The 19912-nt window shown below is 37.3% G+C and overlaps 2 protein-coding genes across 5 annotated transcripts in view; one reads left to right on the forward strand and one right to left on the reverse strand.

Moving 5' to 3' along the window:
• Nucleotides 1–2666: 2666 nt before the first annotated feature.
• Nucleotides 2667–19693, reverse strand: dgt1 (KAT8 regulatory NSL complex subunit dim gamma-tubulin 1). Its single transcript, XM_085942675.1, has 12 exons — nt 19072–19693; nt 18471–18523; nt 17836–18049; nt 12221–12420; nt 10900–11013; nt 10470–10573; nt 9508–9676; nt 8380–8543; nt 8106–8242; nt 7295–7435; nt 5739–5867; nt 2667–4688 (listed from the first exon to the last, which is right to left on the reverse strand). The coding sequence occupies exons 3-12, from the start codon at nt 17962–17964 to the stop codon at nt 4599–4601; spliced, it is 1377 nt and encodes a 458-aa protein (XP_085798801.1). The 5' UTR covers nt 17965–18049; nt 18471–18523; nt 19072–19693; the 3' UTR covers nt 2667–4598.
• CycT (Cyclin T) overlaps nt 18308–19912 on the forward strand; it is a 33151-nt gene continuing 31546 nt past the window's right edge. For 2 of the 4 annotated variants that reach the window (XM_085942674.1, XM_085942672.1), the window contains exons 1-2: nt 18308–18348; nt 18486–18974. In XM_085942674.1, coding sequence (XP_085798800.1) covers nt 18829–18974 — 146 coding nt within the window. In that variant the 5' untranslated portion in view covers nt 18308–18348; nt 18486–18828. Of the gene's footprint in view, nt 18975–19912 lie in introns of all 4 variants that reach the window. The other 2 variants (XM_085942673.1, XM_085942671.1) reach the window with 1 other exon arrangement.

The raw sequence follows: 19912 nt of genomic DNA on the forward strand, positions 1-19912 counted from the left end.
TGTTTCCTCGTTACATCCGAGATCTCGCTATATCCATGATCGTAATAACCGAGATCGACTGTAGCAATTTGCTGCGCTTTTTCATAGTGGAGTCTATTAACTGGTGGATAGTGATGCTGGGGGGGGGGCGCGGTTATAGGTAGGATGCCATGTACTGATCTTTTATGTTTTCACAACGGTTGCACTGGATACATTCGTGGTATGCACTTGTTGAGTCATCCAGTGCGTGGTACTTGAGGATCAGAAATAGTTTGGGTTGTGAGTGTTAATAATCGGTCGACTACTAACCCGTGACTGCGTTGTGCCTGGTCTTGCGACAATACTGAGGATTTGAGGTAGAAGGGAAGAAATCAATGAGGGCCACCATAATTGGCCCAAACAGTAATAATTAATAAAAAGCATTGATACAATTGTAAGTATTTTTAATATCTGCTTATTTAATACTATCATGTAATAACAATAAATTTGTACATTACTTAAAAGATAGACATGGAATACTTTTTTTTGTTTCTTATCACACATCAGTGGGTAAGAGTGGAGGTAGGCAGTGGAGATTCAGATAAATAGTGTACATTACACTTTATCAGTTATACTTGAACTCAAGAAAACAAAAATTGCACATCGTCGTTGAAACTAGAAAACTCCAAAAACACTACAGGAGAGCAGGGCTCGAAATGGACCCGAGTGCCGTTCCTGTTCGTGGGATCGGTAAAATTATCGCTCCGTCTCGTGGAAAAAATAATTTGACCGTCTGAGCTAGATAGGCCATATAATAGAAAATCTAACACACTTATTTTTATGAAATACACATCAAATTTGATAACTATGTAAATATCTTCACAAAATTGTTGAGCGCTCCGGTTGGTAAACTTTTCCATTTCGAGCGCTGCAGGAGAGACAAAAAACATTATGGTTTCCTATACAAATATATGGTTATGGAGTTAAATCACCCATGATTTAACAATGTTACAATTTTTTTGGAATTACATCATTTGCAAGACGGGTAGATATTAACAACGACCACTACATGGCATTCAAAGTCAATTTTCGATTAAAAAAGAGTTACACATTTTTCTAGTTTCAACGACGAGTCATGGTATTGCATAGTTTTTAAAATTCATTTAAACTTAAACCCTTCCTAAATAAAAACATAATAGATATTTAATCTATAAAATATCTAAAACTATGTTATTAATACAAAATTTCAGATATTTTATAGATATTTTCCATCTATTATGGTTTGATTTAATCGAATTTTAAAAGTAATACTGACAAAGTGTGCCTTATTTATCTTGGATCTCCACAGCCTACATCCACCGTTCGCCATTATCAGACATAATATTATGTATCTATAGACATTTTCAAACTCATATACCTAATTCTCTTCTTTGGCATGTACAAAAGATCTATGTTTTAAATTCCTACCGTACTCATAAACGACAGTTTTACACTGTATACCCACCCAAACACTCACCTAGGTAACATATTCATATTATTGAAATTAATAATGACATTCTTAAGATTATATTATAAAAGTAAAATACAATTTTCGCTCTTCATGCTGAAATTACATTGGCAGATTGCATCTGGCCCGATCGTCTGCCACAATTGCCAAAATCTATTATCTATGGTTTTTCGGGATCGTAAATGATCGTGAGCAAATTGGAACCAATCCTATTACTGTCTGCCACATTGCAAGCGAAGATTGCCAAGAATGTACGAAAATATCCGAAGCTACCGCCCGCTTGTGAGGTTAGGTTCGACAGCTGAGTTTTGACGTAAAATTGCGAGCGAAAACTGTTCAGTGTAGCCACCAATCTAATGAAGAAATAGTTTTCGGTCAACCTATATTTTTAAAAATATAGCAACATTATGTTTATTTTAAACCAAATCGTTGCGTGTAATTGCTTATAGTGTAAAGACATTGCTCACGACAGTTGGATCTGCACGTCTGCCAATGTAATTAAGCCTTTATGAGATTTCTCATTTGTCGAAAAATTGTCAATAGATCCTCAAGAAATCGACACATTGTTACTAGACAAAAGTTGATACGGGAAGAGAAGGCTGCCAACCGTAATTGGAAATAACAAATAATGTCAGTTAAAAAAATTAAAACATAAAAATGCTCTCAACATTTTTTATTCGGGCATGGAGGTAAAAGAATTCTCAAGAAAGCAACTCTTGAATTCGAGAAAACACAAGCTCTACATGTGGGTCTCAAGACGGAGAGTAATATCAGGGGTGGCCCAATATTTTGCCACACCCTAAGGGGGGAGACTCCGATAGTGACCACAGAACATATTAATAAGATTAAAATACAAAAGCCATTTCGTCATGGAGAAAGGCTTTGAAGCTTTGAATGACAGTCGGGCCATAAAATGAAAGCAATAGTGTCCTTAAATACTACCAATATTGAATGCGCGTTTCGTTTACGTGACAAAAATTAATGCATATTACGATACAGACATAACTATTGATAATAACATACTTATTCTTCAACACATGTTTAAGTTTAACCCATATTTCTACACTCACCCAGAAGGCAACCCTCTTATTTTTGTGTTCGGTGGGGGTGGCCCGTATATGACAACACGCCCTAAGGATGGGAGGCGCTCTGATATAGTGTGATGATTTGTAACCAACAAAATACAATCTTATTTTTTATTAGAAAATGTGATTTAATTTAGTTAAGGGTGATCAAAAAATAATGAAAATTGTGTGATGTCATTTATGGACGAACCCCCTTCAAGACTCTTTTTACCAGGAATGGTTCTGACCATTGAGTCCTCGCTCTCGATCAAACACGCATTTAAAAACGCAACGCACCAGCATACATCTGACTCAACGGTAATTGATATTAACTCGAAAGCTGCTACATTAATTGAAGTGTCGGATAGAACAATTTACAAGACCTGTACACAGAATTTAAAATACAATTTTCATTTATGGTAGTGTCAATTTTATAATTAAATATGAAAGATGAAATTTGGTGGTTAATTACGTTTGTCACAGTTCAAATGAGATTGTCTGAACCAATGACATTAATATGGACAAAGCATCTGGGAATAAAAATGACACTCACTTTTTTGTCGGGTCTGCCGAATGGCATAATCTGTTCTAACGCCATTACAATAAAGGTGATATTGCTATAAATTCCCGATGCGTGATATCGCATAATGGAAATTGCGTGACTACCTATACATGTGGGAATGTCACTGTGCGTGAATTTACTTACTAGCTACTGTATTGAATGCGTTGTCCATTAATAATGTCATTGGTCTGAACATACTAAGTACATAATATTGTTATAACCCTTTTATCAGAAGGGTTGATTTATTACTAATATCAAATTATTCGCAGGGCAGGGCTACATAATACAATTTTAGAGGTATTAAAACAAAACCAAAAATTAGTGAATTTCACCTGGTCACAGGATTTGAATAGATATAATAAAAGTCAAGCATTCTAGTCTCCGTTCTATGGTGGGCGATTAAATTAAAATTTATTACATGTGTATCCTTGGGTTTACTATACTATCAGAATATGTGTCAAAATTATGAACTAGTTATTCTAATGGCTTGTTTACACAGGCTTAGTACTAATCATTAGTACTCGCTAGTCGCACTAGCCACTTAAAACTCAGAGTAGAGTTTACACTAGAGGTGGGAAAACTGGTAGATTTTGAAGACTAAGTATACTTACTACCAGTATAAAAAAATACTTGGTATCGAAACTTGTTCCAAAATACTTACTAGTAATACATACTCAACTGGAACTAAAACTAACTCCATATTATTATAGTATAGTCACCATTTCTGTCCTTCAATATACCAACTTTACAATTGGGGAGAAAGAGAGAGAATAACGATTTGATTTTGTGATTTCCTCCCGTGATTTTATCAGACTTCATGCTTCTATGTATGCAAAGTATAAATAAAAAGATAGATTTAACTACAGTATGTAAGTTTATAAAGATTTATTCTGCCAAACTTGTAAAAAAACCCAAAGACACAAAGTATTTGGTAAGTAATTATTATTATATGCTTTAACTTGCTGTAACTTGCTTTATAAATTTTATATAGTAAAGTTACTTCCCTACTTAATCAACATTACTGTGGAACCAGTGGGCGGTTAGAAAATTTGACTACCAACAGAGATACAAAAATGGGCGGTAGGTATAAAAAGGTTGACTACCCCTGTTCTACATTATATAAAAGCACTTATAGTATTTTATTATTTATATCATGAACCAGAGATAGAAGATTCGTTCCGGCAAGTGACATGCTATAAAAATTTGATTATAGTACTAAGCTCGTATAAACAAACATTTACGCACATGATTCCCACTTTTAGATGGAGACATTTATGTTCTATATTTTCCGAGGCACACATTTCGTGGAATAATCCAATATTCGCAAATCATTGGGTCACATACAACACTGAGGTATGCACATTTAACTTCACATTGGTTCATTATTTATATACTTGGTTCACTGGTTGAACTGGAGTTTTACGGTTTATAGTTCAAGTCACTGTCACATTATTTCACTTCACTTGTAGCTTCTGGAGGAATAATATTTGACATGCTTGTTCGTGTATCAAATCACTTTGGGAGTCTCCGCCTTGACAGGAGTCTGTTGGTCCGACTCCAGTTCTGCTGGAGTTTCCTCCGAATCCGACTCGTGTTTCTGCAAATGAACGAGATAAATCAGTAAATCATAAACCAATACCAATTAATGTTATAAATGCCCAAATCCCCATATAATATTTGTAATTTTTGAAACACAACGGTCACAAGATTCTTTGATGAAATTTTAGCCTAACGGTAAAGATAAAGTCAAAAACCTAGACACAACCTTTTGTGCTAAGCACACAAAGAGAACTTACAAACTAAGAGTGGCAGGTTTATGCTGATTGGTATGGTATAATGTGCTGTCAACAAGGTTATACATTGCTAAGCCGCATATAAGCTCAAACTGAATATAGGAAACTGAGATTTTTGCTTGTAATAGCGCATGTTCACGTGCATGGATTAACTGGCACCAATAGTATGTAAATTAAACTAACGCGATAATAACTGTTTACACGTAAAAGTGCTGACTGTCCTCCAATCTCATTCTACAAGCGTTAGTGAGACGCTTTATTGTCATTGTATGTTCCTATTTGACAAGTTGTGAAAATTGGTAAAAGTCAAAATACGTAGTGTAGTTTGTATTTTTTTCCAGCAGGTTCGCCACTATCGTTATACTGCATATGCGCATATATGTCATTTTTGTATTTGAATAAGCATGGAAAGGTCATAATGTACAATGATAAAAACTAAATACATATATAGACAGGGGAACAAACAATAGTTAGCGATGTACATAATAAAAGATAGCAGAAAAACTTGAATGACATAGCTTGAAGAAGAGACAATTGCTGAACTAATCCAGTCACCCAGTGGTATCCGGAAGGTAGAGAACATCAGAATGATAGAGCTAGGTGTTGCCGTATCGTTAGAGTTCTGGGGAAGTACATAGCATCGCAACGGACTGGAATCAGTGAGTCACAAAGGCATATTCTAATGAGATTGCCTAATCATAAATATGCGTACAGATGCGATTTCTTCCTGTTTATGATTGCAATTGTGGTTTCTGTTAGAATAGATTACACTTCATGAATCGCCTTGGCCCGCCCCTTGTTGGTAACGCGGTACATTAATAACATTTAGAAACTGAAAACATGAATATAGATACCTTGAGACTGTACATCTGATAAGCTGGGATATCCGCGTGGAATGAGCAGGTTGCTGAAGGGTGGAGGGCAGCAGTCGGTTCTTGGCAAGTGATTCCTGCACGCTGTGCACCACACGCCCTGAACAGCACCTGAAATAATAATTGAGATTCCTTGATATATCAGAGCTGAAAAGGGTTTAATAATACTGTAGACAACTTTTAATGATGATAAATTAAGTCATTATATTATACAGATGTGGAAATATAGATAATGTTTTACGTGCACGTGGTCGATGAGCCAAATTGAACAGTGAAAATGTAAAAAACGTGTAAGTACATTCAGTTGTAATGTACATAATGTGAATTCATCAAGACTTTGAAAAGGAGAAGTATAACCATTTCTTATTTTATTTCCGTAACCAGCTTGAATGAAAGTGGTTTTTAAATTAACAATGAGGAAACTCACATAACCTCATCACATCACTTGATTTGTATTGCATCACGGTCTGCAGCAGGGTGAGAGAAAAAGATGTGAATCACTGCGTTTCAAAATGAGGTGTAGTCCCTCTTACCGTTGCGCAGTAGGCTCTTTTCATTGTAAGAGAATAGTTTGATGATGAGTGTAATGAAAACCCAAAAAAAGATCAAATCCCATCATTTTTACGACAAATGGAAAATTGAGTATTTGAGTTATTGTTTAATTTGTAACATCTCAATGTCGTCAGTTGTCTAAGTTGTTTAGGTTGAAGAATAACAATGGGAGTGTGGTAGACCATTGACAGTTTGACACCCACGATGGTTGCGCGGCGTAAGTGTCGGCCTATGGCGTCGTGGGTCCCAGGTTCGAATCCTGCGTCTGGCAAGTAGACATGTTGTTTTTCAATTTATGTATGAGTCAGAGTATGAACCTAATAGGTTGAGCAAGTGGCTGACATCCATTTCTCGTAAAAACAAAATCTTTTAATACAAACCTTCACTCTGTGGAGGCCCATATGATCTTATTAGGATCGGACATGGTCGAAAAGTTGGTCGGTAGATCACAGTCTACTTAAAGTTGGACTTACCTGTTCTACGAGGATCAGTTGTTAGTTATTAGTACAACTGTTACTCTAAGAGGATGACGATAGAAAGCTTAATATTGATTGAAACATTAAATTCAAGCTTGATAACCACTTAAGGTGACGCATCAGTGAAACGCCAAATAATTTTCAACTGTACGCGCGACGAAATTTTGGACTCGCTGCCATTCACTGAGAGAATGTTGACCCGGGAACACGTCACTTTGCTGCGTGATGGCGACGGGTCAATTAATTCTAAAATCGTGTAAAGATGACTAAAAACGTTACCCATTTACTTTAAAAAGAAAACATGTCAATGAATATATTATTATTGTTACTAATAGAACAATAAACAGAACATAAAATGGACGTATGTTGGATTTATATGACAATTAATATTTCGTTTGACAGGCGTCATTTTCACCCGCCACCCGCAATCCGCGCATCGCCTAGCGACGATCTTTTTAGACCGTGCCTCAACTAATGCATGGCCTTAAACATTTTGTATGATTAAGTTACCTGGTGTCTGTCATTGAGAATGTGCTTGGGGCAGTGTCTTGTGGAAGGCACAGCTACCTTGATGCATTTCACCCCGCCTTCCGTGAAGCAGCACCTGCTGCCGGACACAGTGCCGCGGGCCGATGCTGGACCCTCTGATACCTTCAATATAAGACAGCGTTTGATGATAATTTATAAAATAATCTACCCAAACGTCGAGGACACAAAACAAAGTATGATAACAAATATCCGTGACATTTAAGTGCTACAATATTATCAGCTAGAATCTATCCACTGCAGAATGAAGACCTCTCCAAGCTAATTCCGCACTTATTGGTCATGTGCATTGCGTTGCCATGTACTTCTGCAGAAATAAGCTATTGCATCGATCCGTCGGTCTCTAGGTTTACCTTCGAAATGATTTCTACCCATTGGTTAGTACTGGATGATATTCATTCTGCCCAGCATGCACATCTCCATACCATACAGCTATATTGACATTTGTCATTAGTTTATTCTATTAAATTCTCAACACGTCGAGCAGGTTGAGCAAGTGGCTGACATCCATTTCTCGTAAAAACAAAAATCTGTTAATACAAACCTCCGCACTTTAGAGGCCCATATGATCTTATTAGGATCGGACATGGTCGAAAGAAGAAGAAAAGAATAGTATACGGTCATCTCTTTCCGATAAGAAAGCTCACTGTGAAATGTTTTACGTACAATTTACACGTAACCGTTAGATATGCCTTTCATATTTATTTGAGCAAATTCCTGCATCCAGCTTTGGACGGAGGAGGAGGCAATATATAGACCACCGAGAATATAATACCTTGGCTCGTTTATCGTGCAGTTTCCTGTGCAGGATGGCGTCCACTCCGTGTCTCTTTCTGTAAGACGACATGGCTTTCAGTTTCGCCAACTGCACGCGATCCTCTGCACCCTGAGCCCCCTGCATATATATGCTACCTGAAAATGTTGATTATCATTCAGTCAAGTTATTCAAGTAATACTAGAACACTAGGTCATTACTTTTCTATTGACGGTTGTATAAAAAATGTGAATTAAGAATATTGTTGATAAAGACGTGACGCAGAAAGACTCACATCTTGTTTCACGCTCAACCTTCAACGATTCCAGATATGTTCGTCTCGCTTCTTTTAGCTTAAATGAGAGTAGTGACAGTTGCTCCAGGTAAAGGGCTTGGAGTCGTCGAAGTATTGTGCCTGTCTCCCGTACCGCCTCTTCGGATGTGTAGATGCCAGCAAACCTGGACAAAAAAAAGCACCAATTATTCAATATATAGTGACATACAAGATGTGGCTGTATCGACATATGATGAGGATTTCCTATACTGATCACATTACCAACAAGGTTGGCCAATACACACAATGTTTTATGTACAATTTTTTCTCCTAAGCGGAGCATATGGGATTCTGCAATGGATTTTTGTCAACTGTTCCGGCTAGTAGATGATAAAGTAAAGATCGCCCTGATGGTGACCGACCACCGTTAGCGTATGGCACGATAAAAAGTTGTCAACCATTTACATACCTCATTAACTCACTCGTTTTGGATCAAACACTGGAAAAAAAGAAATGTAATTTGTGTCGTACGTGGGATCGAAACTTCACTCAGAGTAATAATATAAAGAGAGTAGGTATTGTTCGGCAAAATGAAGCCGTGTTTCTGGCATATAACGCAGAGTAGAACCTTAAACCATCATGTTGCTTTTCAGTACGGCCACCAAATTTAAACACAACATAGTTAACCATATTTTCTACTAAATTAACTAAAAATAATTACCACTAACTTTATATTTAACACGAAAGCAATAAATTTCAGCAACACATGCTCGCATTTTATAAATGACTGTAATCATCCAAATCAATATGTACATATTGTCCAACAAGATCTTGGCTACGTGTTAAAACTGTGAACTAACAAGCTCCTCCTATTTTTAACCGCACTTCGATCGAAGCGCCTTCCGGTTAGCGACGAGTTGTCCACGTGTTAAAACTGTGAACTAACATGCTCCTCCTACTTTTAACCGCACTAATGACTTCCGGTTATTGCCTAGATCTTCTTGTCGGACAGTAGTTCTATCTTACTCTAAGGCATATTGCGGAGATATAATCGTGCCGAATGCTTTCTCACTCGCACTTATGGTTCGTTTTTGTTCAGGCCTTGGTGCTTTCTTAACTGCAGTTAAAATGGTAACAAGGGTGCAATACCTTAATGGTTTAGTATCGAGCAGCGTGTCTTCGGCGCCGGAAGAATCTTCATCGGCCCCCCCGACCCTGCAGAGGTTTTCCATGTCATCCTCGCTTCCACTGGAACTGGTCCAGCAATCCAAGATGTTGGGTCCGATGCTCGCGTTGACGATGCGTGCATCGACTTGTTCTACAAACATTTTAAAAATCCATCCACAAATTTATACATCAGCACACTCATTTAGTACAAACACGATTATTCCTTGTATACACATTTTAATAAAACATATTCACAGCTGGGGATTGTGGGCAGTAAATATGATAAAAATCAGAGTTTGGATTATATCTAGAGAGAATCCATACATTTTTAGCAAGGATGCGTCAAGCGGTTGTGTTAGGGGTGCGAATCACCAGGATTCAGGGGGCGGCAAAGCCCGAAAATGAATATCTCTTCCATATTAAATATTATTTTCTAAATTATGCTTCCATGCTCCATCAATCACCCACACTGGATATATGGATAAACCAATATAAGTTGTCCGCTTAGTGATGGCACCACATGCCAAAATTTGACACATCATGCAGTATTTTTTATACTGTGATGAGCTCAGTTCTAAATTCGAACACCATTTTTGTTATTGTAATATGATTATTTTGATGGCAATAAAATAATTATTTCAACTTTGCTTTCTTCGGGGGGAGGGGAGGAATTTTGAGCTGGCACCCTTGAGGCGGTTCTGGTTTTTAGTGTAGTTTTATTGGTCGGCGTAGAAAAACTGATATTCTGCTCTGCGAGTTGGCTCATTGAAACATGGCGAAGCCGGCATCTAGCAACTATTTTCGCGTTTTAGTAATATATATAATGCTGATGATATGCAGTAATGTAAATGATTTTGTAAACAAAACAATTGGGAGTGGGTACTCATCAATTCAGGATTTGTATGAAAATTAAAAATCTTCAAGAGAAGGTGTAATGAGCTTACTGAAGGGATCCGGGGCTTGCACTGCCGGCAAGTCGTAAGGGTCGGACGCTTCACTCACAACTGACACCTGCGATGCGGAGGATGCCGTACGGACTCTTTCTGGACTGCAAATACAAAACGAAGAAATATTAGTTGACTGACACGTGAAAAGACGATAAAAGTTGGATGCTCTTTAATCATATTTTCTTATTGACGGATGCACCCAATATGTCAGCCCATTTCTTATTTTTCTTAACCATGGATTAAAAAAATCACTGTATCTTTGTTTGATGACAAATATTGTTTAACGACGTTTAGCCGGGTTGAATAACTATGGATTAATTCATATTATCACTGCCCAGTTGGGAAAACAATTTCATTGGTGTCGTGACAAATGTCTGTGTCCAGGGCATTCAAAGATAAGAAATATGGGCGATTGCTCAATACTCACATAACGTGGTGTGTGAGAGAAAGCAAACTGGTCTCGGCTGACGGTTTGGGGGTCGGTTTGGAAAGTGATCGAGCACGGAGTCCCATTGCCGTCCGGGCATGCTCGAAGCAAAATCTGTAGAGAAAGACAACATAACAAAATTATGATTCGATTTATAACTTGTAAAGTACAGTATGAGATTTCAATTAAAACCTCTTCAGATGGTCATTGTTTTATCTAGAATCATTTCAATTTTACTGCATTCAAATCATTAATCTAGACTGCGGCTTTTATATTGAGATATACATTTGTCATCGCTGTCGTTTCTGGAACTAAAACTATTGCAATACCGCCACCATGCAAAAAGCACGTGGCGTAATACTGTAATTGCAATGCCATGACGTAGATGTCAATATATATAAGGCGCACAGTACTTAGTATAAATTCTCCCCGACATAACATTGAGGGTCATTCGTAAATAACTGAGGTCAGATCAAGATACAGTATAACCTCGTTTTTACGTGCCCGGAATTCATGTTTTCCCGGCAATTGCGTGTAATTTTTTCAGTCCCGATGTATTTCAGTACATTTAATACCCGCATTTAAATTTCTCTTTCCCGCGATTTACGTCAGAAATATTCAAAATATGAGAGTTACGCGCGCTTGACAATGATTGGGTCGTGGCATTTGAACGGCGTAAGGTGTTTGGAGGGAAAACGCGCACGGTGATTAATCAACGAGCGACGCTGTGATTGGCCCGAGTTCGAGAGTCGCAATCATAGTTACGGCAGGATCAAAACGAGCTCTTTGTGATAATTTGCGACTGTTTAAGTCTAAGCCTTCTCCCGTCTGTCAGTAAAGAGTTGAGGTCTCATCATCTCCCCTTGTGTTACAACTGGCCACCGGCCAACCCAGGTGATCATGCCGGTGGCAAAGAGTCGATATAGGCTATGGAAATCCATCATAGATAGTGCACACTTTGTTAGTCATACTTATATTTTGTTTTCATTGAACTTAGAATAACCCTGTTTAAACGCATAATACATAATTTGAAAACAGCTCAGACATATACCTATTAAAAATATTTAAAAAATACGGTGCCCGGTGAGACTCAAAAACCTGCACCCATTGGATACGCCCCAATGTGCTTTACCAATCGAGGGTTTAATTGGATTTTAAAAACTAATCAACACCATCAGAGCTATTATTAACAATCAACACGGAAGCAATTCCAAACACAACGCGGTTATCTACAATAATTAGTAATTCGGCGAAAATTTAAGTTGGTATGACTGTCGTGTAAATTGTTTTTCAGAGTATATAGCAATATACTATTTATTACCCGGCATCTCTTTTGTTATTGGAGATAGGAGCGGGCTGATCGCATCTGTGCACTCCGTTGTATCGGCATCTTCGGTAAGGCGCCGACGGCTCGTCCAGAATGTGTTGGTTGCATCGCGTGTATCCCTCGAGCCGCGGCAAGTGACACGTATAGCGTTTGTGACCGCAGGCTTTGGTCCGTTTTTCTATTTCAACGTGGATCTAAAACGAGATTATACATTGAAATATAGCAACGGTAAGATTATATCCGGTGATAGCCAAAGCAAAAACTTGTACTGTAACAGTGATACACAACTTTTATTGGTGGTGTCAATTATTAAAAGGACTAAGTGCTGTGGATAATGATATATTCCGTCCCGAGTCGAGTCATGTTATTTTAAAAAGTATATATTGTGTATAATGTAAATGCCCATCCCATTAATTTTTACATAATATACTCTGTAATAAGGTCGGATCTCCGATTATAGAAGTCTAAAACTACTACGTATAAACCATTGATTAAGTCAGTGCACAAACTGAGAGCAAGTGTTGACACCTGTTTAAGTTTATCCCATATTCTTCCACATTCGAGATTAGCTGCCTATTACTCTACACTCTTCAGGTATTTCAGTTCCAATTAATTCTGTGTTCTCTGGTATTAATGATAGTCACCATCATTGTCAACTGGAATCGATCCACTGTTGGATATAGAGACTCTAGTTCCTTCCACTCTTCATGGTACCTTGTTCATTTGATTCTTAGATAGCACTAGGACCTCTCCAAATTTTAATAACATAACGAAAGCTAGATTTTAAAATTAGATTAGATTCTAAAAATGGTATGTATACACATTGAAAAATAGCATGTGAATTTTGTTGCCAGAACCGGGATTCGAATTCGGGAAACACAACAATGTCATCGAACACGTAACGCTCGGCCACCATGTAGCGCACCAATCAAAGTGTGAATAACCAACATATAGGCAAACATTTTGCATTCTGCACTGCGGACATTCAAACATTCATTTGTGTTAAATCATTTATAGGTATCTAGGAGTCCAACAAAGATCCAACAGTGATCACGTCGCGTACTGTCACGTCATGCTGCTACGGTGACAAATTTAGTCGGTGGTTTCGTCAGTCCGTAGAATATTTTGAATGATCACTCTCTATAAATTCTATGATGGAGAGTGCCAACTCTAATGTATTAGTATTTTGAACTATTATTCATTATTCATGCTGTTTTCAATTGATTTCAACAGTATCTACGTGTGCATACGTTAAAATTACTTGTGATATTGCATCCATTGATAATATTTTGAACAGAACCCAACCTGCAGACCATAGATAATAATTTAAAATACCAAAAAAATGACATTACACACTTTTTTCCCATAGCAGCAGCTTACTGTGACAGCACGTAACTTGTGGCCCGTGGACCAGTGAGAAAATAAAAATAATATCAAATGCTGCCGCTAGATGTGCTAATTTCACAAATTGAGATTCGATATTGGCTCAAGATTTTAAAAATCACCGTGTGCTTTTTGCTGCATTTGTTAGGCCATTCTCAGTAGACGTGAATTTATTACCAGGAAATTTACAAATGGAACATTGTGAACTATGTTGCGATGAACAGTTAAAGAATAAATTCCATCAGGTTGGTTTGGAAGAGTTTTACAAAACATATTTGGACAAGGAGAAATATCCTGAATTTTACAAACATATTCTAATGATGACTTCGCTATTTGGAAACACTTACACGTGAGAACAGCTTTTTATTTGGATGAAGCATATCAAATCCCGAGTGAAAACACGAATCATTGATGTGCATTTGGAAAACTGTTTGCGTGCAGGAACAACCTCACTCGATATCGATATTCATGGACTTAGTTCTGCCACGCAAAATCAAACTTCTCACTAAAATTTATTATTTTTATATTATTTTGTTTGTTTTTTATTACTTAAAAAAAGTCTAATCTAATAAATATGTTTGATTCTGATTTTTGTTTTATTTTATTAATATATATTTCTTTTTTGTTTTGTATTATAAAAAAAATCGGTATGCGGCCCGGTGGGAAATCTCATTTTTAGAATCTGGCCCGGCTGCTGAAAAGGTTGGCCACCCATGACGTAACGTGATCATAATATATTTGAACTTTTACCTTCATCATTGTCTCTAAATCAATGAAAAAATATACAGTATTCTTATATTACTAGTACAGTACTAATATATAAATACACTCTCGGTAATCCGCCGCTCGATTATCCGACAACTACTATAATCCGCCATTATTTTTACTAGATGAAAGCACAATATCAAGCTCTATAATTCGCCGGTATTCGATTGTCAAAATCAGTAGTCCGTCGCGTACAAGTATACGACGCAGATGAGACGGGTGCAGTTTAGAAACTTCTCCTTCATAAAACGTAGATACGTTCATCGCAAAGAAAGTAATGTACCAGGGAGGAAAATGCCCAAGGACCGGATCAAAATTGTGCCGTGCTCCAATGCAACCGGGACACATAAACTGAAGCTTTTGGTCACAGGGAAGCCAGGAATCCTAAGCCATTCAAGAATATCTGCCTCACTGAACAACTGGTTGTGTCAAGTGATTTACTGTGTAATATTTAGTTAATAAATTTATGTATAATTTAGTATATAAGTACTTGATTTTGATTACAAATAAAACTGTAATTTGCTAGTACAAATTTCTCAAAAAAACTATTTTTACGAAATACCTGTTTTAATTTTCACCATATTTTGTATGTGCGAAATTGACTATTACATGTATGTGCGAAATTGACTATTACATGAAATGGGCAAAATTTTGGCTAATTCATGTAATAGTCAAGCCTGTTGCCTTATTCATGAATTAGGTAAATTTTCTGCTGAGTACATGAATTCGCCAGGGTATGGAATTCTTGAACTGTCAACATGACAGAAGAAAAAGTAAATTTAATACGGATGGTTGTATTAGTTATAATTGGACATAATATAATATTATTATTACTAGCTGACCCCGCAAACGTTGTTCTGCCATATAAATTATTTCTAGTGAATATTTTGGTTGTTAAATAAAAAATAACGAATGTATCGTAAGTGTGTGGGGATGGGATCTATGACAGAAAGAGGAATGGAGCGCTGTAGACGATGACCGCCGATAAAAACAAAAAAAACATCAACCATTCATTTTCTCAATTTAAAATGAGTAATGATGTTCATAATGAATGAATTACCTGTGACAGGATCTCATTGTTTAATGTTTATGCAATATCCGTCTTGTCCCTTCCAGAAAATTAGCGGATATTGGAGAGCATCCTATGAACGGTGTGTGTCAGCGATGAACTCCAGATTATTGTTTCTTCTTCGAATCACGATTTCTCGCGTCGATGTGCGGTCGCCAACTATGATTCCAACAATGTCGTCAACAACAGTCGCATTGAATTGACGTACGTGCTCTCCAGCTGGTGTTTTATCAGGATTGATGACAATAGCGTGATTGTCTCTTTGCAATTCATGCATGTGTGCTTTGAAGAATTTCAATAATTCATTGTGCTCATTCAACAGGGCGTCCAGTTCGCCGACGATGCGCCTGGCATTAGGCGAATTGAGGCTATTGTAGCCGCAACGTGCATCCACATGATTGATGTCCTCACCGCCGCGCCCATGAAGTAGATTTGTAAAAATGTATGTGGTTCGTTTGGCATTGGCAGCAATGAGCCTACTTTGTGGTATACTTGGCCATTGATTTTGAACGTAGAATGGAATTGTTGACCATTTGCCGCAGTATTGTGAACTATTTCTGTTGCTCCGGACGAAGTCATTTGGAAGCATGAATTGAATGTGCGAATGGACTTCAGGAATAGGTTTTAATCTGGAACCGTGCCGATGAGCAAGCCGTTCAATGGTTCTGGTGGTATCTCAATTTCTGGTAGTTGCACTTTTCCTGATGCGCAACACATCCCGGCTGACTCATGTTTGAATTTGAGCGCATGACAATGGGGACATTCTTTGTCCATAGCACCAATCAGCACTTTCGAATGAGCGGAATATTCAAAATCTGGCTCGTACTCGAATGCGAGACGAAGGAACGAAGCGGATGTAAATGTTCGATGTACTTGTTGGCGTTGTCGGTCATTTGCTCTGCGTGTGTTAACTACGAACCGGCGCGCTTGGCTCCGTTCCAATTGTCGTTGTTGATTTCGTTCAGCTCGTGCCTCTTGTGATTGAGATGCACGCAATTGCGACATGCTTACAGGCACGTTTTTGTTATCTTGTTGGATTTGTTCGTCTGTTCTTTCTGCTCTACTATTTCGCATGTTTGTTGCTTTATTCGTTCTACGGCCCAAATGGCCCCCCTTGCGTCTTGCTGGCATTGTGCACTGTAATGCATGCACATAAAAATAGATAATTAAAATAAATCGTACAAAATTTTGCACGCACTGCGTTGTGGTATGCCGAATGAAATGTCAAAATGACGCGACGCTTCTCTTGAATTCTTTTCGGACGTAGCGCCATCTGTCATTCAACAACATAAATAATTTCGTTCTGTTTGACGACGGTTAAATTTGTTCATACAAAAATAATAAAATCGCGATTAAAAAATGGGACGGTAGGGGTAGGAAGGTGAAAATTTGGGGTTATAGGTATTTTTTTATGCCAAATAATAAAAAAAATACAAAAAAAAAATTGTCAAAAAAATAAAAGAAAATTTTTCTGGATAGAGATACCCTAATCACCTAGCGGTATGAAATATACTTGTTGACCTATTCTCATACCTAACAAATATACATTAAAAAATTAATAAAAATCGGTCGAGCCATTTCGGAGGAGTTTAACCACAAACATCGTGACACGAGATTTTTATATATATAGAGATTAGGTTAGGTTTTGTGATTCTGAATTAAATTATTCAACTGAATGTCCATTTTGAGGTTAGCTATCAAGTGTCAACAAAATATCACAAACATTCAATCGACCATTGCACGTTTGATACCCAAGCACGAATCAAATCGCGAAAATACTTTTCAATAAAATTCTTCCGTTATCATATTATAGTTCTAGATTTGTTTGGCGTCATTGTAGTTATTGATTGGTATATTTTTATATTATATCAATGACATTTGACACATTTGTTTAGTTTGATTAGTTGCAAAAAACACCACCGGAGCGCGATCATCTATTTTGACCATAGATATAATATATGTACATTTTGACCAATGCATGAGCATTTGATACATTTAGTTTAGTTGCAAAAAATACCACCGTAGCGCTACTATCTAATTTGTCCAATACATGAACTAGGCAGAAAAATTACTGCCGATTTCACGCACTCACCAGATATTTTGTCTAATTCATGGTTAAGGCAACGGGCTTGCATTCTACATGATTTAGGCAAAATTTTGCCCATTTCATGTAATATTCAATTTCGCACATTCGACGTAACATATGCACTATAATCTGCCACTTTCACTAATTAGACACTTGTCTGGTTTTTGGGGTGGCGGTTTACTGATAGAGTACTGTACATAAATATTAAGAAGGTACTTGTATGTATTTAAATCTTTTATAGTCATTTTTTAGCTTTCAATTTCAAACTAAGGAGGTTTTTCTGTAATGATAACAAATTATGATTACCTGTAATCTGAGTTCATCATCCGCAGACAATTGGCGGGAGCTGTCAGGGCATAAGCTAGGCCGTTTTTTGGGGGCAATCTTTCCCTTTTCTTTAAACTCCATCTTTTTAGTGTCTGGTACTTTAATCATTGTATCTATCCAATTGATTTATTCATTAAACATATGCTTTAATATACAGATCCTGTATTTATAACACAATTGTCCTTATAGTGACCTGAAAAAAGAAAGTCGAGGGTTGGCGATCGACGAAAGTAAACATTCAAATTTGCCGCCATAACAACAGATGATTGACTCTATTATTTATTTAAAGGGATTAATAGAAAATTATACGATATTAATTAATAACAAACCGTCATTTTAATTAAGGTCGATATTTTAGGAAGCCTTTAGAAGATCTAAATATTTTTAATAACAGACTGACGTAATAAAGTGAAAATATTTCAAAATCTATTCGCACTAATTCGTATGCAGTGGTGAGTCGGCCATTTTCGGAAGAATAACATCATTTCTGAGGTGCGTGACTTTAAACTTTTAATTTTGTGTAAATAACACAGCGAATCACAAGAAAAATATCACCATAATATGCCTCGAGTGTTTATTGATAAAGCGGTGTAATTTTAATGTGTCCCTCCTACCTGTAATTATTGCAGATTGCCGTTTTACATCCAGAGAGCTCACCACAGGATCACTGAAAATTTTGCAATGGCGTGTTGAAAATCGACCTTGCGTACAATAAAAAGTGATATAAATCATTTTGTGAATATTGACTTATCGGATACTTCAAAAAACTTTTATTATTTTTTAAAAAATATCTATTATATTCATGCGCGATGTCGCTAAAGCCAACGTTTATATAAATTAAATAAATTTTTCAAATGTTCACGCGGTGCATTTCCGGCGGCCGCTTCAATAGCGTTGTCCCGTTCTCTCTCGCGAGTTCGAACGGGGCGCCTCGACCGCTAGCTAGCGGACAGTTCGGGAAGCTCCAGTTCAATGGCTGGTCAAGAAAAATGGTATTTTACACGGGAACAACTAGTGAATTCTCCAAGCAGAAGATGTGGATTAGATGGAGATAAAGAACTAGCATATCGGCAGCAGGCGGCCAATTTAATACAGGACATGGGCCAGCGGTTGCAAGTGTATCCTTTTTCAATGTTTTGTAACCTGACTGACGTCGACGTGCGGATTTGTTTTTGTGAATGATGCTATTTTAAACACTGTTTTCTGGGAAATTACCTGATTCGAGTCCATCTAATTGATGAATCATCATGATCCGTGCGAAATGTTCAATCTTTCACTTATTCGGTCACTCTTTTATGTCAAAAAGTGATTGTTATGTGACCCTCAAACCGAGCTAGCATTGACAACTTCCCGGTGTATCGTAAAAGAATGGCCTAGTAAGGTTAGGATTTCTTGTCAAGCATGCTCTGTCTCGAGCATTTTGCTAACATTTAAACAAAATCTGACACCCCCGAGTGGCCCTGCACGCATTCCCGTTAAATATATCGTTTATTGCGATGGTTTTAATTCATAAAAATGTAGGTCACAGATGGAAGATGTCAAAATTTATCGTACGCTATTTCATTTCTGGGAAAAGTCCTTTCGCAATGCTCCATTTATGCCATTAATAAGAACCAGTAAACTTTCTCCGACGGGCAATTAACACAACCCCGCCAATATTTCGGCACAGATGATTAAATTTTTTCAGTTGGTTCGATTGCCAATAATGTAGGTATAGGTATTTTGTACACAAACAACATTTGGGATTTTATACCGTTAATAATTTGCGAATATGACTTGTTTACTCAGCGAAGTCATATTATTATTATACTCGCTAATTGCTGTCAAAATATGGACTGATTTAGAAAAAAATTACAAGTCTCAATTTGACTTGTTTATAGTGCATTTTATCATTGACATCTGCACATGTACCTATTTATTTTATATACCTGGTTGAGCATTTCGCAAGTGGACTGTATAATTTGGAAGGATGATGAGGTGTTCGGATCTAGGGGTGGGGGCAATTAAGCAGAATGCCAGACACTGACCTTCATGATGGCTCCGTGGTCTGGTTTCA

This window comes from Rhyacophila brunnea, unplaced genomic scaffold, assembly GCF_057557595.1.
Source record: "Rhyacophila brunnea isolate RB1 unplaced genomic scaffold, BYU_Rbru_1.0 scaffold_15, whole genome shotgun sequence".
NCBI classification, from domain to species: Eukaryota; Metazoa; Arthropoda; class Insecta; order Trichoptera; family Rhyacophilidae; genus Rhyacophila; species Rhyacophila brunnea.

Excerpts from the sequence above, each read along its gene's own strand:
- dgt1 (XM_085942675.1), bottom strand. The coding sequence starts at position 17,964 with ATGATTAAAGTACCAGACACTAAAAAGATGGAGTTTAAAGAAAAGGGA. Across the intron at positions 10,574-10,899 it reads TCTCTCACACACCACGTTAT|TCCAGAAAGAGTCCGTACGG; the intron begins GTGAGTATTGAG and ends TTGTATTTGCAG. Across the intron at positions 9,677-10,469 it reads GCAAGCCCCGGATCCCTTCA|AACAAGTCGATGCACGCATC; the intron begins GTAAGCTCATTA and ends AAATGTTTGTAG.